The sequence below is a fragment of the Ips typographus genome, linkage group LG16 (assembly GCF_016097725.1).
Source record: "Ips typographus isolate SLU linkage group LG16, UJ_Ityp_2.0, whole genome shotgun sequence".
Lineage (NCBI taxonomy): Eukaryota > Metazoa > Arthropoda > Insecta > Coleoptera > Curculionidae > Ips > Ips typographus.
Genome location: NC_138437.1, coordinates 5679822 through 5704028, shown reverse-complemented (window position 1 = coordinate 5704028; position 24207 = coordinate 5679822). Strand labels below are relative to the sequence as shown.

General features: G+C 34.0%; 2 protein-coding genes across 4 annotated transcripts; one reads left to right on the top strand and one right to left on the bottom strand.

Annotated features, from left to right (window-relative positions):
• Window positions 1–1659: 1659 nt before the first annotated feature.
• On the bottom strand, window positions 1660–18248 carry Nf1 (neurofibromin 1). Its single transcript, XM_081994567.1, has 22 exons — window positions 18087–18248; window positions 17801–17944; window positions 15981–16167; window positions 15181–15650; window positions 14880–15119; window positions 13984–14823; window positions 13895–13930; window positions 13365–13551; window positions 13077–13303; window positions 12735–13021; window positions 11834–12681; window positions 8844–9954; window positions 8597–8788; window positions 8278–8539; window positions 7771–8175; window positions 5817–6512; window positions 4751–5767; window positions 4437–4695; window positions 4120–4379; window positions 3612–3814; window positions 3055–3256; window positions 1660–2999 (listed from the first exon to the last, which is right to left on the bottom strand). Exons 1-22 carry the CDS (start codon window positions 18144–18146, stop codon window positions 2739–2741), a joined length of 8394 nt encoding a protein of 2797 aa, XP_081850693.1. The 5' UTR covers window positions 18147–18248; the 3' UTR covers window positions 1660–2738.
• Window positions 18249–18722: 474 nt separating this feature from the next.
• LOC145739167 (uncharacterized) lies at window positions 18723–24054 on the top strand. 3 transcript variants are annotated; one of them, XM_081994576.1, is made up of 7 exons: window positions 18723–18935; window positions 19665–19790; window positions 20083–20265; window positions 20511–21945; window positions 22152–22316; window positions 22627–23126; window positions 23208–24054. In XM_081994576.1, the coding sequence occupies exons 1-4, from the start codon at window positions 18821–18823 to the stop codon at window positions 20816–20818; spliced, it is 732 nt and encodes a 243-aa protein (XP_081850702.1). In that variant the 5' UTR covers window positions 18723–18820; the 3' UTR covers window positions 20819–21945; window positions 22152–22316; window positions 22627–23126; window positions 23208–24054. The 3 variants fall into 3 exon arrangements, with proteins under 3 accessions (XP_081850702.1, XP_081850701.1, XP_081850700.1); XM_081994575.1 differs by lacking the exons at window positions 18723–18935; window positions 19665–19790; window positions 20083–20265 and having other exon boundaries at window positions 21734–21945; window positions 22627–23094; XM_081994574.1 differs by lacking the exons at window positions 18723–18935; window positions 19665–19790; window positions 20083–20265 and having other exon boundaries at window positions 21734–21945; window positions 22627–23142.
• The last annotated feature ends 153 nt before the right edge of the window (window positions 24055–24207 follow it).

Below are 24207 nucleotides of genomic sequence, written 5' to 3'. Positions count from 1 at the left end.
ATTATATCAATTTATACAATCAATCATTAAGCACTTTGAAAATAGAGAGGCCGCACTTGGAATATTCCTAGATCTTTCGAAGGCCTATGACTGTCTACATCGAGAAATCTTATTAAATAAAATGGAAAAATATGGGATAAGGGGGCAACCATTGCAGTGGGTAAGGTCATACTTGCAAAACAGGCAGCAAATAGTGGCTGTCACTAAAGATGATCAATCTAGTAAATCAGGGACTCTTTCGAACGATTATGGAATAGCACAAGGTAGCATTATAGGGCCAGTCCTCTTTGTAATCTTCATAAACGACTTGTATTCGGTAGCAGATGAACCATGGCAAACTATTATTAACTATGCCGATGACACCAACTTGTTGATTGGAGACAAAAATAGTTTGAACCTAGTAAGCAATAGTCAATATTTAACGTCTAAAATTGAAGCATGGTTTGCTGATAACGGCTTAATTTTGAACGCAGAGAAAACTGATTTAGTCCTGTTCAGGACAAAACAATCAAACTTTGGTAAACTGGAAGGACTCCGGATTGTCGGAAAAGACATAACAGTATCTGAAAACACGAGGTTCCTAGGGGTTTATCTGGATGAGAACCTTGACTGGTCTTTTCATTTGGATAAACTCTTGAAAACTTTGGGAATTATCTGCTACGGAATACGATTCACTGGTAAATATCTAAGTGAGCAATGTCTAAAAATTCTGTATAGCGCCAATTTTGAATCCAGACTGAAGTATGGTATTATGTTCTGGAGCCGAGATGGTAGGGTGCAGAACATTTTTATTGCTCAAAAACGAGTTATGAGAATAATTAAAAAAATGGATTATCGGCAATCATGTAGAAACACTTTCAGGTCAATGGGACTAATGACAGTATACGCTCTGTATATATATGAATGCTTAATGTTCTTTTTCAACAACAGAAGTTTATTTTTTCAGAATCCACAGGTAAACAAATATAATACAAGATTAACCCATCAAATTATGTATCCAACACACCGGCTGTAAATAACAGAAAAAACTCCCCACTATATGTGTATAAAGCTCTTCAATAAGTTACCTATGGATATTAAAACATCTGTGAGTAACCAAAAATTTAAAAGGGAGCTAAAAAAGTTATTAATCTAATTGGAACCCTATCATCTCGACGATTACCTAAACATATGTAGAGGTTGAACTCTCCTGTATTGAATGAGTATACTATATCATAAGTATAATAATATACCTAAGTAGTCTTTCTTTTGCTGACGCAATTTCATTTTCTTGTATACGTTGTTTATGACAATCTTGAAATAAAGTTACTATTTCTAAAAGTTTGGAAATTTTCCTTTTCAGGAAGTTTCCAAAGTTGCACTGGCGCCCCCTGTTCTGCTAGGCTAGAGAGATGTCCCCTCTGACCTGACAGACACACTTCTTGTCCTCAATTTCTTCATCAGCTATTCAGCATCTGGTTGTCTTGACAAACTTTAGCATGTAATAGTCATGCTTGACCTCCATGAGCTGGAACACTTTGACTGTAACGTCACTGCCGCAGAATTGGAGAAAGATAATGTACTTACAGTGTAATGGCTAAATCATCCCCATACACTAAAAACCACCAGAGCATTGAAACTTACCATGTTTTGAAAAGGAATAAAAAGAAAACAACCAAATGAACTTTTATAATGAAATAATGTATTATCAATTTGAAATGGAATAATGCCAACACATTTAAAAAAACAACATTATTATGTATGAATGTTAGCGACAAGTTGTGATGTTTAAGGAGGTTCCTTTGAAATAGTCTAATTTTTTTGTATATATAGTCTTTTATTATCTTATTATAGGAGCGATCCATTCGCATCCTACCGAGAACTATACGCTCTCTTAATAGAAAAATTTAGAATATGTGACAAAATCTGCCTTATAGGGAAGATTTCAGTTGAGACGTTTTCCTTTAAATATTGCGCTGGTTCAAAATAAAGGAAATTAACTTTTGAACCGCAAGTGATATTTTATAATATATATAAATATCTGAAAGTGCTATTTATTGCTGGACTTGTTTAGTGATCTTTAGAATCAAGTGTTAAAATAGTATTATTTCTGCCTGGGTTCTGATGAGTACCTCAAATACTTAAACATTTTCTTGTGTACAATTCTGTATTCAACTAGTTGTGGCTATAAAAATAAATTTATAGGTTAACTATGTGATATTACAGTTTGGCTGGATATCTCAAGAGAATACTTGATGAGGCAACTCTGTGTTTGAGGAAAGCAACTTAGTAAACATTTTTTTTTGTTTTTTATTATTTTACTTTTTTTAGTGACTTTCTTTCAAAGGAATCTTAAATGTTTAAAAATACTATTAGTCAAAATAACACTGTAAATCGGAATGAATTTTTTTTTGGTCAATTTGAAGTGCGTGTTTAAATATATGAAGATCCTTATATCTATAAAAATGTTTCACTTCTTTGTAATAAAAATAAATAAATACTGAAACATAGATATATAACGAGAACAAAGTAAAAATTAACAATATTTGTACATTACAGTTTCACATATCCATTAGTTTAGAATATAATATTTCAAAATTGTTAGGAAAAGGTGCCATTTTCCCAGCAATAAATTTTACATTAACTTTAAAATTAAAAGAGAAACAATTAGCAGTCTTAACGTCAATTTAGAAGAACGAAAACTACATCGAAATGGCAACGTTCTTCTAACAATTTATTTAAAAGCGTTTTGTAACTTTTCACATCTTTCCGGCAAAAATGCGGTCCAGGGAGGTTTGACTCCCCCCGTCCGCCTCCCTCTCCCCATCCGTTGGTGAAAGAATCAAACACGAATTGGAAAGATTCGTGTTTGAATCGTTTACGCTCAGTATAGATGGAAACGCCACAGCTGTTTCACAAATATCCACTGCCCCATCATCACTCGGCATATAAATCTCCACCATCTGCATTAAACATTCCCTGAACAACTCACTATGGCCGTCCATATTGTGAGTTTCACCCTAAAACGGCAGCAGATATTTACCCTCAACTCCATCAATTCCAACCACGACCAACCTGTTTCACTTTCAAAAAAGAACCAGCAAACCTCCACAACCCTGCAAAACCACTGTTTTGCAAATGTAAATAATGGATGTTCTCTTGACTAGTATTTTCGCAAGCTATCATCGTTTGTATTATTGTACGCACTGCGCTCAAAGTTTCCAAGTCATGGTTCCCAGTTAATATGGTTTTTAGGTTTTGGTCCAACAAGTTGTATCTGTAAAATACATTCCAGTATAAACCCCGGATCTTTGTCTTTGTTGATAAAATTAAGATATAAAAAAGCTGGCTAAGTGTTGCCAAACGTCTTTTCTGCAAATCCTAATATTATTGAGAAAAGAATGAATATCACTATTTTTAGAATTATGTTCCTATCCTTCATTTAGAGAGCTGTCCAGCTCAACGTTTTTCCTTAAACCACTCTCAAAGACCTACTTTTTGGGTTTCACGATATTGCCGTAAGTTGGCAGCACCATTACAGTAAAAGGATTTTTTTACAGCTGGATTGATTAAACAACTAATATAAAAACAACAATAGAAGATAAAAACAGAATTTGAAACTAAATACGTACATTAATGGAAACACTCTAGGGAATACAGTTGCCCCTTCAGCTAAGAACTTATAAAGCGTGCGAGTCTCCACTTCTCCTGTACTGTATTTTGCAAGCGTAGCCAATGTCGTTAAAACCAGTGCTTGTGTACCAAATTCAGTAAGCACATCAGGATCCAATAGAACGTTATTTTCGTTGCTGACTGACACTCTGGCACTACGATCCTAAACAAAACATCCAATACTCCACTAAGTTTAACAAATATTTAAATGACAAGATTGTTAAACATTCAGCAGGAAATTTTAGAAAAGTCACTTCTCACCCAAGCAGTTTGATAAGTTGTTATACGTTTCAGTTAAGTGATTTCTATTTTACTAATATGAACATTCATGGCTTTTACATAACGTTTACAAGAAAAACATGTGTTATTATAAAATTTAGCAAAAGAGTTTGTCAAATTCAAGTAATAGGGCTAATTAATATATTGTTTTAGTAAATACTTAATAAACTTTTGTCTTCTGCGACTTACCTGTCCCTGCTGGCTAGTTGAAGTTGCTTTAGTATGTCCGGCAGTATTATGTTCTAAATAATCGCATGATTTCTGCCTTCGCGTTGTGTTACTACTGAAAACGCTGCTTGATATTGTAGTGGCAGGTTGTTGAGTGACAGTAAATTGAGGATTAGGTTCCATTAAAAAATTTTCCTGAGATAATGAGTCTGAAATGTACCTCGGTATGGAATGTTTTACGTGACACCTGCTTCTCACTTCTTCGGAATAACCGATAAGAGCTAAAATAAATATTTTGCACAAAATACCGTAGGAGTAAGTACACAAATATTATCTACCTGCGAGGTAGGCTACACTATCGGGGGTAACTTCAAATTTATCCTTTTTGGTGGGTTTGGCAACTATGGATAACAACATAGTAAGAACTCGAACGGTTCTAGAAACTGTTGTTGGTGTGGTGTGTCGATATCCTTTGAGCAAGTGCCCAACTAGGGCAAAGTGGAAATTGGTTCTGAAGCTCAAACCAACATTATGGTCCATTTGCTTGAAATACGATTCAAAGGGATCTCTAGTAGACATCATCACCTCCTCGAGAGACTAAAAACACATACATTCACATACCAATACATAGACGTATAGCTAACAATCTCACATTTTCCTCGAAAGTGCCTTGAGAATCCAAAGTATGGAGATTTTGTTCTAAAAGTGCCAAACCCACAGCGTACAAGTTCGACTCGTTTAATTGCAATACTGAAACGGCAACCCAAAATATGGACTTATGAAAAGGTGAATCAGAAGAAAGAACTGGTTGAAGCCTGGTCAAGCACATTATAGACGCCTCCAGTAATATAACGTCGTTCCATGATTCCAACGATTTTATAATGGTTTTCATAATTTTAACCACCTCGTAATCTTCAACATTTTTGGCAATACAACCGAAAACTATTAAAGCTCTAGGTTGCAAAGCTGAGTTGTAACAATAGGCCAAGCTTCTAGCCAAAGTGATCCATTGATTTAACCAGTCACAATCTTCAATCTCGTTCATGCAAGCTTCGAGTATTTCAAGCAATGCATCCGTGATAACTTCCAAAGAACTTAAGGAGACTCGCTCTCTCTCTTGAATAGCTGCCGAAGTAGCTATTTTGTCTTTCTCTAAAGAAGGCGGCGCAGTTGGGGTTGTTATATTGGCATTCACTGTTTGCGCCGCTGCACAGGAATGCCCACAGGCTTGATGATGACACTGCAAACCCGGTCCCTTTTCACAAGATACGAACATCCGGGAGTCTGCAGGATGATTTATGCCCAACCTGAAGGCACTAACAGAAGGGTTCTTTACTTTGCTCACACCAAACAAAACATAATATTTAGGCAGAGCAAACTCGTCAAGAGAAAGACGAAGAAACTTTTGAACTTCCTCAGAAAAACGAGGTTCTGTGCAAGTGCAAAGAGAGTGAATGATATTCATAATCAGGCCATGAGTTGCTGCTCGCATATTCAGAGATCCTGCACAAACTAGAAAAGTAGCAGTGTGGAAAAGGTATGGAAGATGACGGATAACGTCTAGGCAGTTATTGAAAGATAACATCAGAAGATAGCGGGCCAAAACTGTCAAGTCATCCCACATCGAGTTGTTTTCCAATGCGCTAATCGGTGGTACTCCATTTCGCACCTAAAAAACATGATTAAAAAAAATTAAGTATGAGTATAGATTTTCTTGCCTCTATTTGCAATGTTGTTAAATTTCGGATAACTTTAAAGAATCTGGCTATTGTCTTCTTGGCTACAAGCTGGATGTTAGCGGAAGCTAATGCTACAGTTGTATCAGCCAAAACTTCGACCATCAAAGGACTATGACCATCGCTCACTGAGCAACTAAGAAAAGTATCCAATATGATGTCAATTAAATCGGAAACTTTTCCCAAGGTTCCCCAAATTTTCGCTTGCACTGAAGGGTACATTTCAGTTTCTTTAATAGTCAACACAATCAACTTCTCTAATATCTCTCCAACTTTCTTATATCTCTTAAAGTCATCCGTTGGCTTGCAAAACTTAACCAAATTCGGCAGCCATGGGGTCATATATTCCAAACACAAGTGCTTTAATTCGATGCTTGAGACTCTGAAACCTTGTATACATTCTTCCAGAAACTCTAGAGTTAGATGGGGTTCGTTGGTGGCCAATTTTTCGGAAATCGATTTTATAAACAGCGTATTATTCGAGGGTATGCAGAGGCCTTGAGTTTCTAATAGCTGTCCTTCAATCTTCAGATCAAACGTAGCTGTCAATGCGCAAAGCAGATTGTAAGCTGCTGTGCGCAGCATCGGATCATGAACCCCCAAGTTCAACAAGGCCATGTTTAACAGAGTTCCTGGCACATCTTTGGGCCGAATTTTCTGATGCACAGTCACCATGTCCTGAAAGATGTTTACATCGTCATCTTCCAACTATGACGTTGTTTTTGAGAGCTCCAGAAACTTGGTAGCGTTAATATTGTAGTTACGCTACATACAGGTTGTCCAATATTACAGCATGTAATGAGCAATAAATGCAAAAACGGACGACTACTAGCTAATAATTTCAACTCAGCATTGATATACTGAGTGTTTTAGGTTTTAATAAGCAAACTTAAACCGCATAGTCTATGTCTAAAAATAGAGGGGTTGCTTTTTGCAAAACTCTACAGGATGTTATTGTTTAGGGCTTGTACCCTGTTTCTCCTTTCACAAACTTTTGATCTGGTGCGCCAATGATTTTTTTAAGATTCAAATTTCCGGTTCAATTTAGAAGCTTTTTTTACCTATTTATTTATTCCATACATGTCATAGTTTTCGAAAAAATTACAAATTTATAATTATCATTACAATGTGCATTATGAAATTGAGATGTCTTTTCTTAAAATAAAAATGTAATTTGTTTGAAAACGGTTACAGATACGGAAAAATAAATGATACAAAAGTTTCTAAATTAACTAAGGATTTTGAATTTGTAAGAAAAAAAACATTATTGGAGAACGAGAAAAAAAGTTTGGAGGGCTAAAAGAAAATGAAATCTTCAATACTCTGTATTCCTGTAACAAAGCACTTTTTGGATATTGTTTATACAGAAAATTATAGTTATTTTTAGCCGTAGAATAAGCGGTTTAACTTTGCGTATTAAAACCTGATACATCCTGTATAAAGATATACAGGGTAGGCGTTTATGTAAGTGTTTACTAAGTACTTGTACAAACTTTAAGGAATGAATCTTTGACCAATTTTAAGCAAAAAGGTTCGTATAAACATAAAAATAACATCAGTTAATTGCATTCCAAATTTGCAAAAATTAAACTTTGACATCTTGTATTTCCGAAATAATGCATTTGCGGTCCTATGTATATTCAAACTTTGCTTAAAATTGGACAAAGATTCACCCCTTAAACTTAGTACAAGTACTTATTAAAGACCCTGTATAACACGGTTCCTGAACGAATCACAATTAAATGGATTAAATACTACAAAATTGAACAACCCGTAAGCAAATTTCATTTGTGATATTTACTCGACCTAGCCAAGGGAATTAGTTTGGGGTTGATATGATTCCATTGATGACTTTGCGCCGCACCAGAAGTAGCCAAACAGTTAAAAATCCCGGAATGGTCCGAGTCCCGAGGTAAAATGTCTAAGTAATACTTACAGGCTGACTAAGTTCCCAACGGTTCCTTATATGGATAATAGCTTGTACGATAGCATCACAGTCGTTGTGTATAAAACTTAGAGGCCCACTCTCATTAGTAATAGTCAAAGTGAACTGATTATCATCCACTAGACAGACCTCTTCGATTTCAGAAGCGTAATAAACATCATTCAGATAAATAGAGTGGGCAAGAACTTTAGTTCTTTCTGCCGAAGTTATTTGAATAGCAGTAGGTCCTACTTTAATGGACACCTTAGTGTCTTTGTGCGATAGTTTTAAGGCATTGTGAAATACTTTTAAGTCTTCATCTAAACTTAAGGTGGCACCCGGAAGTTTCTGTTGCTCGAGATCGATGAATTCATTTAACTTCGAAGGATGATCTAGGAACACGATTTTACGGTTCCCCTGAAAAGTACCGAATAAGACAAGAATAAAAACCAGTTCGAACAATGTGATGAGGATATATTGCCTACGGGAAAACCTCAAATACCAAAGTAGTAAAATTACCTTTAAAGGATATAAAATTCGGTCGTGATATTTGGTGTATTCCCGTACCCAACTATTGCAGTTGTAAATATAAGCGGCGTGGATATTTTCAATAGCTACTTCTGGTAAGACGCAAAACCACCCCTGTAAGCACTCAATCCTAAACCTATTCTCAGAACCGGTTCGCGTAAAATCAACCACTAGCTCAAAAGGGGAATGGCAGAATGGTTTTAAAGTTAAAATAACGTGATAGATCAATAAATCGCCGTTAGTTTCTCCCATCCTGAAAGCGTTGTCGGTTTCTAAATATAACACTCTACACTAACGATATAAGTATTACTTGAATCTTCTGGCGATATAATAAAACACGGGATATCCAGCTTTGCTGGTCCCGGCTTGATAAAAGATGTTAAGTGATTTTATAGACTTAAACTCTTCCTTTTCATCTATGTTATGCCTGGTCATTAAGTCTTCGAAGTTAGTTGAAGACATGTCCAAAGAACGCCATCTGGGATTAGCTGTAAACAGTAGGCTAAAAATTAATTTATACATCAGGCAAGATTAAAACCCATTAAAAAATACTTTACTGAGAATCAAATGTTTTATGTTCCGGAGGTCCCAAATATGCCAGTAAAGTAGCCATTTTATCAAATGGCCGTCTACCTACGGACCTATGATCTCGACTACTGGACAGATAATCTCCGATCTTTTCTTGATGATTCCATAGCAACCGATGTAACGCCAAAACGTTAGCGTCCGATATAAAAGACATCGAATGCGAAGCCTGATCGACGGTTTCGCAATCTGACGCTATAGTAATAAAAAATCTCCTTCCGGTTTCAAAATGGCTACGCAAAAAATCATTAAAGGGGAGCATATGTTGCTCTTTACTAAATTCCACGTGGTTAGCTATATTTTGTAGTATCTTAGACATTAACATCAACCCCCGTCTTATGTTAGTTGGTACTTGGTCGCTCACGATCCCCATTTCGTGAGGCGACACTATTGCTGGATTGATAAAGCGTAAAAATATCACTGTTCCCACAGCTCCAATATTATTTTGAGGAAATTGAGGAAACCTCTTGCTCAAAACTTGATATAGGCAATGACACATCGAACGCAACTGTGGTGGGAACCTATCAGCTGAGCAAACTATTGCGTCGAAAACTTTCTGTGTCAATGCTATGAGATTCTGACGATTCTCTTTGATATCTTCTGAAGCAGACAGTCTAGCTGGATCTACTTCAAAACTCCGAACTGGCGCGTCCAACAAAGGCTGTATCAAAGGCTCTAAAAGTGTCTGCAAGTAGCTGGCACCATAAATTTTAAAACAAAACGCCATTATCTTGCTTCCAAGGGAATTCCCTCGAAACAATGTTTGCATACAGTCAGATATTTCCACTTCCCTGTAGAACATGTTCCACAACAAAGGGGAAAGCAAGTGCTTGGCGTCAAACAAAGTCACAAAAACTCTGGCTAACTCATCCATCTGAGAGGTTGTAACTACGTTTGCCAGGGCTACAGCTATAGGCAGTTCTCCTTTATCGCTAATCATCGTTACTAACTGTACCAACTGCTCAAATCTGTCAGCTAAAACTGTTTCAGCCAAAGTATCAAATTCTGTTCCTTGCTGTAGAATTTTTGTTAGAACTTCAATAAAGGCGGCTCGTGTTTGTAGATCTTTATTGTAACCCAAATCTGCAAGAATTATGAACAATAAAATCATATTATAACGTATGGTATAGTACAAATACAATAAATTTGATAAAAAGGGTGATTTTTATTTAAAACCATAAAAAGTCAGAGACATTTAAAAATTGAGACATTACGAATATCTTAAAATAAAGTAAAACATTTTTTTTACTAAAATTTTAGATGTTATGTTGGTGTCTGGAAGTATCTATTATAATTTCCAAGATCACAATGTAGAGAATTGAATTTGGGACTCACTGTATACAGGGTGGTCCAGTTTCAAATGTCAATAATTCACCAATCCATAGCCAATTAAAAAATAAGTTGACATGCATTATGTCATTTTCCTGAAAAATGGAAAATACAGTCCTTCAAATTTCTGTTTTAAAAATCAGTTTTTTGTCATAACTGTCAGACCATTGGAGCAATTTTAAATATCTCTTATAGTAAAATTCTGATTTGAAACTTCGTTTATGAGATAATTCAGTTATTACGTTCAAAGACCGCAACTAACCCAACCCAACTTAAAAATTGTCTTGGAAACGGAAAATTGACTTAGGAAACTGAAAAAAAATTATTTTAGCCAGTTTTCATAGTTTCCAGACAAAATGAAAGACTTTAGTTAACCTAACCAGTTTTCATGCAAATCGGGAGACTTTAATATTAAAAATTGACTTGTAAACATAAAAAATCTATACATTTAAACCTTAAAAATTTACTTGAACACCAAAAAGTGACTCTGAACTAATGAAATGTGACATCATAAGCTTAAAATTTACATTCGAAGTAAGTTTTTGAAATTTGAAGACAAATTTCCATATTTTGACATTAGATTCATGAAAATTGTCTTAAAAACTAACTTTTCGTGCTTTTTACTTTGCTTTTCATTTTCTTAGAATTCTGGACTATTTTTAGTGCTTCAAAACTGCTTTCAGCTTGGAGTTTCAAGACATCTTCACCAAGTTATTGACATAGCAAACTTAAAAAACAATTTTTGCATTATTCATAGACTTAAAATGGCATTTCAAACTTTGTCACTATTAAATCGAATTCTAGACACCTCAATGCTAAAAATTCGAATATTTCTTAAAAATCTAGACTGTTTTTAGTGCTTTAAGGCTGTTTTCAGTGCCTCAAATCGAGTTTCGAGACTATCTTTACAAAGTTTTTGACTTATCAGGCCTAAAAGTCAGTTTGTACACTGTCCATAGTCTTGAAAATGTCATTTCAAGCCAGTAAATTGAAGTCAAGTTTCTTTAGTAATAAAAATTAAAAAATTTGGTACCAAATGCTACGATATTAGTCTTGAGAACTAATTTTTAGAAATGAAATAGTCCGAAAATGTAATTTACTTCTAGACTTGTTCCAGTCCAGAAAATTAAGTTGTACACCAATTAAAGTCCTGAAAATAGACTTTGGGAGTCTTTTTAGTCCTAGTAAAGTGAGTTCTAGCCCTAAAAGTCAACTTTTAGATTATTTTTAGTAGTAAAAAATAACTTTCATGCACAATATAATCTTTGTCTTGATTTCCAGACTGTTTTTAGTTCTTGAAATCCAGTTTCAGACACTCGGATGGCTCACCAGGATGGCAGACTGAGAAAACAAATTATAAGACTGTTCCTAGTAGTAAATAGCAAGTTTTTAGACTATTCAGTACAAATTCGGAATTCAGTACAAGTCTTGAATGTTCAGTATTACACTATAAAACGATTTTTTAAATTGAAATTTGGACTGTATCTTCCTTAGGAAACGTTTTTCAGAAAAATGACATAATGCAAGTCAACTTATTTTTTGATTGGCTATCGAATGGTGAATTATTGATACTTAAAACTGGACCACCCTGTATAAACTAAACCACAATGATGTGCATTAAAAAGTGACTTACCTATAGAATGCATTAATCCACTATCAATATTGGCAGACAATAAATTTGACATAGCTTGAATTGTGGCGCTTCGTAGGTTGGACAAATTCTCTGAATTCAATCTATGTCTGCATTCCTCGCTGTCAGATAAGTCCAATATTTCGGAACCACTCATCGGATCCGCACAATCATTCAGCAAATTCATAAACAACGTGAAATATTTAAGAAACAGTTGACTTTTCGCATCCATTAAATCTCCTCTGTCTGATTCTTCTGGTTGCAGCGGCAACCCTCTAAGCAGAGCTGCGACCGCTTGCATAGCAGATTGGTCTAATTCCCTGGTCATATCAGTGATGTCACTGCCGCTGGGTGGTGAAATTTGGTGACTAGAGCCCATTACCCAATCAGTTAGATATTCCACTAACTTATTTCGGAATTTCATTTCTTGGCGAAATGATAAATCGTCTCTTCTATGCATCATCACTTCCACTAACTGACATAGTTTTGTTTTGATGTGTAGACCGTGCACGGACATATCAAGGTGTCGAGCGTATCTGACTATTTGTAGCATCATTCCTTCAATACTGGTAACTCCCAGATGTTCGGCAGGTTGGTCGTTCTTCGAGTAATCCATGATATTTTTAAGAATTACTATAATATGCTCTATTAGTTGAGTGTTGACGTCAGTTACAGTAACCTGTCCGCTTTGGTCGAAAAATTTGTCTATGATCACTTTAATTTGCTCGAAAAGAATTGGGTAAAGAGCTGGTGCCATTTCATGGCCTATTAGTTCCTTTACATGTTTTTGTATTTGAGTACCAAACTTCTCGTTGTTACACATGAGTAAACGTAGCAGTAATTCCACAAACCTTAAAAATACACAATTATAGCAAAAACACAACAAAAACATTACCACACTTACGTAATGACATTACCCCAGTCAGGTTCTATCTGGGCTTGTCTGGGAGGACCTAAGCCCCTTCTACAAGCAGCAGAATCGCTGACAATAGAGCTCACTGTGTTTAATGATGACATGCTTGAATAACCAGATCCACTTCCAGTTACAGTGCCACTATGCGACCCTGACTGCTGCCCCTGGTGTTGTAGAGGAACCCCCACCCCTGTCCCTTTTGCTGTAGGCTGCAAACATACTCCTCCCAAAGCACACAAAAATCCTGTCATGTTTGCCCATTCCAATATTTGCTCTTTCTAAAATTTCATTTGCTTATTATAACTGCATTTTAGGTTAAAAGTTAAGCTATACTTCGAGTTCGTGTTCAGAGTTCTGATGTGAAGCTCTCCTTTTCCCTACTGATCGATGAAATGGTTCCAACTGACCGTCATCAGACCGAGTTTTTGATGAGGCCGTTATATTTTTATACGAAACACTCCAGTTTCTAAAAGTTTCTTCCCAAGCTGGATAAACACCATTTACGCAATAGTCAATTTTTCGTAGCAATGCCATAATTCGTTTTTGTAACGCTAGGCGACCTTCAAACATTTATAACCGTTTATGGCAATCGCTATCATTTATGGTTTAGAAACGTCTTACCGGTAGTCAAAACGGTCGAAGCTTGAGCTAACTCTAAATAGACATGGTAATTAGGAACTAATGATGTTACGCTTATTTCTTCTGACGAGCAAAGTATTTCAGCTTCTTGACAAAGCAAAGAAAAGCAACTCATAGCGACGAGGACAGCCTCAATATCGATGCTCCATAAATACATAAAATAAACAACCTGAAATACATATTAAATAAAGTCAAATGAACTAAATGTTAACAGGGTAAACGCATAGAATATATAGGAAGTAGTAGTGTGTCAATGTATCAAACTGTATTGGTGTGATTAACTTAAAGAATTAATGCAAACCAATAAGTATGAAACTTGACTAAAGAAATGCAAAAAAGTTAGTTACATGGGCAGTAAATCTTCATAATTTGTTCTCTAATAAAAAAACATATAACAAAACTATGCCACCTAATCAAATTTAACTTTAGTTTAAGTTAGAGTTAGTTGGAGCTATTGAGTAAAATACTTAGTAATTACTGGTAAAATGCGCGTAACTTAATTATTATCTTACCTCCAATTTCACGTGCGCCTCCAAGGACTGCCAATGCTAAAACAATGTGAGGTAAATATTCAATTACAAATAAAATATAAAATCATTACCTCCAGCTTCACATGACATTGAAGTGTACGACTAACTGAGCTACCTAATGTAGCATATTCCTTATGTTTAGTTAAAAAAGCGTTTCTGTATATCACAATTTCCCTAAGCCATTTTAGAATATCGGTGTAATTTACATATTGGTGTTGTATAAGTTTGCCAGAAATTTGGCTTAAAACCTGAGATCCTACATCCCAGAAGGTATTAACGGGTGCCTCTGGGTTCCACATTTCAATTTTATCTGGGTGATGAAGCACTAATAAAGCATCCATGGCTTCTTGTGCCACTTCAGGTATAGCTTGCAAGTGAACTAGTGAAACCAGCCCGTTAATAAGATCCAGAGTGCAACTTTGTACTTCATGTCCCGGTTTCCCGAGATGATTCAAAAACAATACTGGATCGGCGTGTATAAGTCTTACCATATACAATAATAAATTTCTACAGCCTGGTGTTTCTTCAGCCCCTGAACGATGTTTCTGTTGCGAGTCTTTATTTCCTTTCAAACCAATCATCATTCTTATAGGTAAGTATGGATTATAACCTGGTGATCCAACTTTAGTCAAAATGTCAGCAAAAATATCCTTTAATTCTGCCGATTTTGTGTAAATTATATCGATCATGGGCCACCAAGGTAATCTGGGTTGTGTTACTATTTTATAAAGGGATCTAACTAGAACGAAATGGTATGTTGGCGGAGAATTCAGGTTTAAACAAACAATCAGGCAGTCGTTGATGTGAGGATTAACACGAAATGCAGACACAAAAAAATCTATCATTATATCTATGTCTTGACTTAAGCAGGTTCTACGTGAGTTAGGGTTATTTGCATTAAATAATAGATTCTAAAATACAAAAATTAATAAAAAAATACGACTTAAAATGTGTTTAACACAAGTACCTTCAGATCAACCATAACAGTTTGCACAAGACTAAAGATTCTATTTGTAGGCTCCAAAGTACTGACATAAGTTGAGGCCTTGCAAAGTTTTACGCCTGCAATCACTGCAGCTTCCACAGACTGTTTATTATTTGAGTGCAAAGAGAGAGATTTCTTTAGATTATCGATGTAGTTTTTCTTTTTGGTATACTTTGATAACACTCCACTACTGTCAGCAAGAATAATTTCGTCAAGAACTTTCTGCAAGTTTAAGTAACAATATAAACCTACCTACGTCAAAATGATAACTAGCAAGACTTACCGGAAGCAATATCAGTAACATCATTTGCAAAGACCAAATATTTGGTTTAATTTTCTTGTTATCACTGAAAGATTCAATGATGTCAAAAAGTTGATCCGCATTTCTGTATAAATCTTCATCAGCGTTTTTCTGATAATCAGCAAACTCAAAGGGATAGGTTTCAATCCAATTCCATATAGCTTTTTCCAATGACGTGACAAATAGTTGCTGAGCATTTTTTCTTAACTGTTTGAATTTCGACACACCCTCAAAAATTAATTTTGATAATCTCTGGACATCAACATTTATGTGCTGTATAAGCTCAATCTCATTCAATTCAACCACTTCTTCAAGTGAAGAAGCACATTCCTGAAGTTTAGAGGTAATTCGTGTAAAGACAACATTAAAAAAATTTGCGGACAAAGCAAAAAGAACTTTACTGGCTAGCAATCTCAAAGCTTGGGTGTTGGGATTATTCTCAGGAAACGTATCTGAAATTGTTATTTAAGTATCAAGGGCTGACAGAAGAAGATTACGCCCATGACCAAGATTTTTGTTGGGTCAAGGGTGTAGTCCTTTTTTCGGTCCTATGGTAGGTATATCGTTTTACGCACGAATGATCTGTGGATGGAAAAGTTTGAGCAACTAGTTAATTTTTAATTTTTACGATAAACTGAGTTGTAAACAACTATTACTGAGCCATTTGTACGTAAAATATATTACCCACCATTATTTAATAAGAAGAGAAATTTTACCAAACAAAGCAATTATTAAATTTAGTAACTTAGTTTGTTTTATTAAGAGTTATGAAAAATATAAACCTTTTATCAGGAGGTAACTGCAGATTTCCTTCAAAAGTAGCTTTAAATTTTGGCTTTCTTCCATAGTTAATGAAATTGAGTCGCGCGGCTGAATACTGAAGCATTTTTCTAAGGTTTCAAGCACTATAAATAAACTGTCAAAATAATTTTTTTCCTGCTCAGAACCGTGTTTCTGATTCTTGTCATACTGCAAAGAAAAATATAAAGTTAGATGAAAGTATTCAATAATATAATTATTTTATTGTTTCATTAGTTAACACACATCTCTGTTCAACAGGGAACAGAAGTTATTTTGTAACAGGATTTATACAAAATATATAACAGTATTTATGTTGATAATCACATTTTATATTAGGGTCTAGACCCAATCATTTTAAGCTTTCTGACTCAGGAGTCATTCTGTTCAATCCCCATCTGAAGAGACACCCGCAAATGTCAGATTAAAACAATGGAAGTTTCATAAGCATACTGATAAATGGTACCAGACTTAGACTAGTGTAGTCTACAGGCAATCCAAAGGAAAACATCCTGAAGGTATGAGTTAGAAGAAGTGTGAGCAAGATAGCATGCATGATTCATGGCATCACACATCTTTGTTAAAATGGAAAAAACAGACCAGCCTAAGTCTCAACTCTGTCCACACTCCCTACAATGTGGGATAGCAGGTGGCAAATGGCTAACTATTGAGTATATGGGACAAAGCCAAACTGATTCTCAGAATGTTAAATGAACAGAAGACTTGAAGAATTTGCTTAATTCTCTGACACTCAAAAATTTTCTGCTTAGAAAATTTATATTATAATATTATTTCTTAGACAGTACACTTTAGTTATTTATTTACAACCCTCTATTAGAGTAATAGATAAAACCTTAGTATATCTTAGAATCATCTCAGGCAAGAATGTTTTAAAACACCCCTATTTAGTAATAACAGACCTTCAAAGTGCTGCAATTATGATGCAGAAACAATATGTAATTTTATCAACAGCATTTTAACAAACATTTATAATGCAAACCACCAGACAAAAACCAGGGATCTTATATATAGACAAAAAATTCCATATGCTAAACATGAACTCAATCCACAGTGTGTTTTTAAAATCCAGCATAAAATATGGGTGGTAAGTCCTACACAACAAGTCAATGGTAGTAAGTTTTTTTGAAATATCATTGATTTGCAATTTACAGCACTCTTGCAATTTGCTAAATTCTCTAGTGACACTTTTTTACTTAGAAACAATACAATTTCTTAGACTTTTATGGTTTTTAGTAGAAAAAATATATAATTTTATAAACATCATTTTAACAAAGATTTATTAAAGTCACCAGACAAAAATCATAAATTTTAGACAAAAAATTGCATATTATAAAACATGTTCTCAATCCACAGGGTGTTTCCAAAGTACCAGCAGAAAAGATGGGTGGTAGTTCTACACAACAAGTCAATCATAGTAAATAAAGTTTTTTTGAAATGTCACTAATTGGCAATTTACAGCACTTACAAGTTGTTCTCTTGTAATTTGCTAAATTCTCTATTGACACTCAAAACTTTTCTACTAAAAATAAAATCTAAGTTAACATATTTAAATATGGGCATACTCTTCTAAAATAGCTTGTAGGAAGCCAATTCCTTCATCCTAACAACAGTGTTCTTGGACTGTGTTCTAGTTAAACTAAGTAGATAAATTATTGTCAATTATACTTTAAACATAATTACAAAATTGAACACACAATAATATACTCATTTGAGTAAGATGTTGTCAACAAAATAACACTTATATGTTTATGCTTTAATTCTAAAATAAAGATTAAATACTTACAGTTTCATTCACTTTTTTAAGGACTTTAACAAAACCATCTAGGACTAAAGAGAATTTGTGCTTGGATATTTGAATGATACATTGTTTGTTTTGTTCTTGGTTTACTGTGGCATGTGTTGTTTGGGGTCCAATTCGACAAGGTAGCTGCAATTAAAAATAAAACAATTACTTTAAACTTAAATGGGCCCATGGAACTGGATTATCAGTGTAGATGTAAATATTGATTAGTTGGTGGGCAGCATCACTGAACTGTGTATAGGCAAAAATTTGAACAGAAAGTACTTGCCTGATCTCCAAATCGGTTTATTAAATGATCAGCCCATAAGCTCGGCTTTTGCATTGCCATTTTAAACTTAAAAATCTATTTTATTTCACATTTTTGTAAGAGGTTTTCGTCCGGCCTGACATTTTTATAAATGATGACTGCCCGTTTGGCAACCGCCGTTTGACAGACGACAGAGCTGACAGCTTTATTTGCTATCATTGAACTTGGACCTTTCGAAATAAAATGGCATAAAACGATTATATTCTTAATTTAAAAATAAAAATAAAATATTTGTTTAAGATAAAATAATGTTGGTTTATAAGTTTTAACAATTTGTTTTCATTTTTAACTTTGTTCGAATCGTAATCACATCGTTAGAGTTTCAATGTTCAGACACAGTTATTTTAAAAATTCAAAATTAATTGCAATATACAGGGTGTCTCTAGTGTGGGATTAGAGACTAGACTGGAAAGTTTTAAAGAATTTAAGATTTCTTTGTAATTTGTGTAACATATTTATGGATTTTAAATAACTTCCCTTAAAATATTGTCAACTTCATCTAATATACAACACACTATTCTCACTGTTTAACAATAGTTTTTGCTACATGAGAACAGATAAGAACTGATGTATCAAAACTGGATTCTAATAACCTTGAATGCAAAGTGTGCATATACTTTTGCGTATTTGATATCCGTACTGTCCACGTGTAAAACATATATTTTGTCCGTTCCATTAAAGTTTTATTTTACAAGATGCTTTTTACCAATTGCTGTTTTTTAAAATTAATATTTTTCTATTTTAGTTTGCATGTAATCAACGCTTCAACTTATTTATTTAATGACACAGAAAATACGCAGAAGCTCCCAGGTAAGTCCATATAACGTGTGTATTCCAAAAAATACTTTTTAAGTTCCGCGGTTAAAGAATCACACACTTTTTAAGTTTGATACTTCCTTGAAATTAAACTTTTAACAGTTTTGGCACATGTTTTGTCTATTTAAGTTTAGCAAACTGTTTAAAACGATTTTGAGTATTTGTGGAGTTTCAACATGATTTAGACTCTTAAAACAAAGCTCTAAACTTGAATTACAAGAGGACAAACTAAGGGACACACGCAATAGTGTCTTTATTCCCAGCGGATAAAAAGAAGTTGAAAATTGTGATTTTTGGAACTTTTGGGGCTAATTTTTTACTAGGTAACGTTTAGTGGAGATCTAAGTAAGGCTAGGACATTTTTTTTTAATCTGTGGACTCAAATTTCCATATCCACAAAAAAAGAAAATTATTTTGAAAAAACATCAGTGTGTCATATTCTCACAAATTATGAAGTACGGTTATAATATTTTAGCTGTAACTCCTCATAAGTAATCGCATCCCTTTAAGTAATTTAAGCTATTTTCAGTAGTTAATTTTAAAACTTATGGTTGTAGTTTTGAAACTTTTTACCTTAGAATTATTGCAGCGTCTGAAGATACTTGTACAAGCTGTTCCGAAATAAAAAACATCTGCTCAGAAGGCCAGTGCTATTGTGAACAGGGATTTGTTCCCAATTCTGATCTAATAAATCTTAATGTTGCTAAATGTGATTTTTTACAGCTTTGGGTAGTCGATGCGAAAGAGATGAGGACTGTGAGCACAGCACTGTCAGAACGACTTCCACTAGATTTAGCTGCTTTTTAGGACTGGGTAAATGTAAAAATCTCGAAAAAGGACAATGTACTAGTAAGTGGTTAATTTTTGTTTAAAAATAAAAATTCTGTTACAGGCAGTAGTTTTGAAATAATACCTTCAGTAGTTCCTCTATTCCTATCTATCATCCTGTGGTCGTTAAAAATAAATGGTTTCCTGACGTTTTGCCAAAGATATCATTTGACATCAATCATACATTGGAGCAGATACTTCTATGATGTCAAATGAGATTTTGACTAAATGGTGTATGATTGGTACGTTGTTGACACTATTTGTGAACAACTACTCACAATAACGTTGTTATTTACAATAATATACTTTCCAGGTTTGATTGAACCATGCATAGAACCGTTATGTAGTGGGTTCAGTGTGAATAGGCGGTTGAACCAAAACCTATGTGTACCTGGCAGATGTGAGTGTCCGGAGGAACTCCAGTTCTGTACTAATAAAGAAGGCGTTGAGCGTATAAAATTTAAGATAAATAGAGGTGGTAAAATAATTGATGACGGTAAGACATTAATATTTTATGAACTTTCGGTAGGGTAAGGTAGTTCTCAAAAGATTAGTACATGTCAGTACATAAAACCTAATTTATTACAATATTTATACTGCCCAGGGTTTTTTAGATGTTTAGTTTAGTAGTAGTAGTAACTGAAGTAGCAGGGAATAGAAAGTTTATTTCTTTAAAGTCTTGCTTAAATCTTTATTTCCCCTACTGACATAATATAGTTCGTATGTCTCTAATTGTTTCAGATATGATTGACCGACAAAATCGCAAATTTATCAGAGTGTTTTTCGCTTTTTTTGATGTAGTCATTACAGACTGGTACCTGTTATTATTGCTTTTTTCATTTTTCGTTGTTCACACATTACACGAAAGGGATGATGTATGGTTGGTGTCATTTCTTACAAAATTCTTTTTTCCCGCTATTTTATACGTGATTTGTGTTGTATTATATAGGGAACTCAGAGTAGTTGAAACTATGTTGTTGTTCACAGCAATTTCTATAATAGTAATAGAGTACTACTTCGTCGCACCTATTTACCTAAATAACCAATAAAAGGTTTCTCACATGACCCAACGACAGTGCCCATCCTAGGCAAGAAACCTTACCTGATAATTCCGTGTATGTACATTATATTATAATTTAAGATAATATTATTAAGATTTATTCGAATTGTAATCCCCTATATTATTAATAAGAATGTGCCACATCGATTTTATTTCTGTAATGACATAGTTAAATAGTGATACTAATTAATTTTTAGTTAATTAACGCTACATCAGTTTATAGTAGTTTGAGAGATAACTGTTAAAGTTACATCTTTAAGCCGTCTAATTAACTGCATGTTAAAGTAAAACTGGATATTTTAAGTATTTAGTTTAACTCAGAAGACTAGCATCAATACCATTTGTTGTATTGTATTGTTATATACTTTGTACTTAACTAAAGTAGGTATAGTAATAGATTGACTTTTTTTAAATTGTGTTTTATTCTCTATACGTTACATTTATAACATACCTATCTGTACCATGTTATGTGTAAAATGATACCATTATAGTACCAAAAACAAAACGTGAAAAGACATTATTATTACATATTCCACATGGAGGATTTCAGTCAAAGTGATGATGTTATGTTTTATTGTTATTGTTATCTTTTTAACATTCGCCCATTAAATTAAAATTTACTTGTTTTTAAATACAACAAATAAGAAAAAAGTATTTAAATAAAGGAGTAAAAAATGTTTTTCTAAATATCTTTAAGGTGGAAAGTTTTGTAAATGTGATTTTGGGTAACATAGATTGTTATTTCTAATTTTTTTATAACATTGTCAGTGTTATATCTCTATGACACTTGAGAATATGTACTAATATACAGGTTTTTAGAGTCCGGTATAGTATTCTGTGGGTTTAACAACAACACTTTTTGCTAAATGACAAGAGATAACAATTGAACGAAAACTGGATTCTAATAACCTTGAATGCAATGTGTGCATGTGGTTCGGGTTATTTCATGTTTGTCCTGTCCACGTTTAAGACATATTTTATTAGTAGTCTCCCTTTTTAAAGTTTTATTTTACAAGATGCATACAGCAAAATGCTGGTTTTTAAATTTAATCTTTTTATATTTTAGTTTTCATTTAATTAATGTTTCAGCTCTTGTTATTAATAAAGAATATGCAGGTAAGTCCATATTATATAAGGTCTTTACAGTAAACGTCACGTCTAGGTCTGGTTAGACATTTGTTATGTCCCTAAAAAACAGTTTTTTTATATTGCACCCAAATATCATTTAACATCATCAGAGGTTTTTGGGTAGTACCTACGTATGTATGTACACTTTTGGTACTTGTCTACGAACATTTACTATAGTATAATACACTTTCTAGGTCTGCTTGAACCATGCATAGAGCCGTTATGCAGTGAGTTCAGTGTGAAAATGAGGCTTAACCGAACATGTGTACCTGGCAGATGTGAGTGTCCTGAGGAACGTCAGTTCTGTACTAATAAAGACAGCACTCGGGGGACTAATCCTAAGAAAAACAAATATAACCGTAAGTATAGAATTTGTATACCACTTAGTAGTAGTAATACAACACAGGGTGTCTCCAAATTATTTTGCCAATAGATAATGTGAAACTTTCTATTTGGAGGATTTGTAATAGGAGTAACATTGCTGTTAAATGTAACTTTTTCGTTTATTAAAAAAATTTAATTACTATAAATAATATTTTGAAAAGGATGAACAGACATATTAAACCGTATTTATATCATTGAACTCGTCTATTAAAGGGCTACTCGAATCTGTAATAATATACAGGGTGTTATTATCATATAGCTCAAGTATATCTCTGATTGTTTCAGGTACTCGAAAGGAATATTCCTCATGGATCCATAGATGGATTTACACATTTCCTAATCTCTTTATTGATTATTGGTTGATCATTGTCACAGTTTTTCTTTTTGTATGTATTCATGCTAGGGATCCAAGGCGAGGATTATATCAAACATTGCTTTTGAAATTTATTATACCATTAATTGGCTACCATTCTACAGTTACAACAATTCATGAAGTTGGATTTGTCGGATATTTGCTTATTTTTCTTATGTGTGTTTTACTACCAATAGTGATCGGACTCGTTCTAATAAGTTTATGTAATAATAATGTAATATTATTTCGATACCGGCAAATAAGGAGGCGTAGACCAGAACCTCAAATGTATGATGCAATCCCCAGACGCAATTTAGAGAACCATCGTACAATGCCACCTTCACCAAATCTGCCTCAACAACCAATACAAAATCAGCCTCCTGGTCATGGTCGTGGATGGCGTAAGAATCGTCATCAACATTACAATGTCCTTGCAAGTTTTCATACATGTATTTTTTTTTTGTTTGTCAATTTTTTATAAAAGATTTCTGACTGAAGTTTCTCATTGTTTCAGGTCGTCAACCAACGACAGACAATGATGTGAATGAAGATGTTCAAAATATATTATCGAATTGGGAACCCATCATTAAGGAAGTATCTCTAGTTACAGTCTGTGCGCTAGCCATATGTACTATTCTTGTAATGATTATCGGTGCTCCCGAAGTACTCCAACAATATAGTACATACATATTTGTTCCTATCGTATTCCTAATTATCATGTATTCCTTAGTAGTATCAGGCTATTATGATAATGTAGGCGAGATAACTTCTTACCTGTTATTGCCGTGTTTTATTTTTGGAACTGTATGTTGTATTATAGTAGGATGTAATCGATATGTGGTCCCGTATATTCTTAATCTCTTTTTCCCTGATGACGATACGCCACAAGATAATGTTGAAGTTCAGCAAGATGAAGCTCATAATGATGAGTCTCCAAATATCTCTGTTAGTTCCACTCAAAGCTTACACTCACCACCTCACTCACGAGGCCGTGGGCGAAAAAAAGAGGGGAAAAAGCGTCGTCGTTAATCAATTTTCTATTTCTTTTTATGTGTTATACTAATTTTCAATTGACGCCATCAATTTTTGTAGTTTAAAAGATAATTTTTACAGTTTACCTCTAACCCTCTAACTGCATGTTAAATTGAAACAATGTTTTTTATTACTAAACGGAATATTTCTAGTGTTTAATTTATTTCTGTGACGACCAATGTATTGAATTGTAATATGTAAAGCAGACTTGAGTTTTATTTTAATGTATAGTCATCATATTAATATGAGTTGTATACGTTAATTTTATAACAACATATTTATGAACTATTCAAAAAGTACATCTAAAATAAATGTATTTTTATGCTTGACTTTTTTTCGTTTCTATTGTCTATGATGTCTTTGCGTATCGTCCAAAGATTGGCTAATTGGCCAATATTGCAAAATTAAGAGTGAAAAGTTTTGAATTGATGGGTAACATAAATTGTTATTTCTAATTTTCCCTATAATGTCAATTTTATATC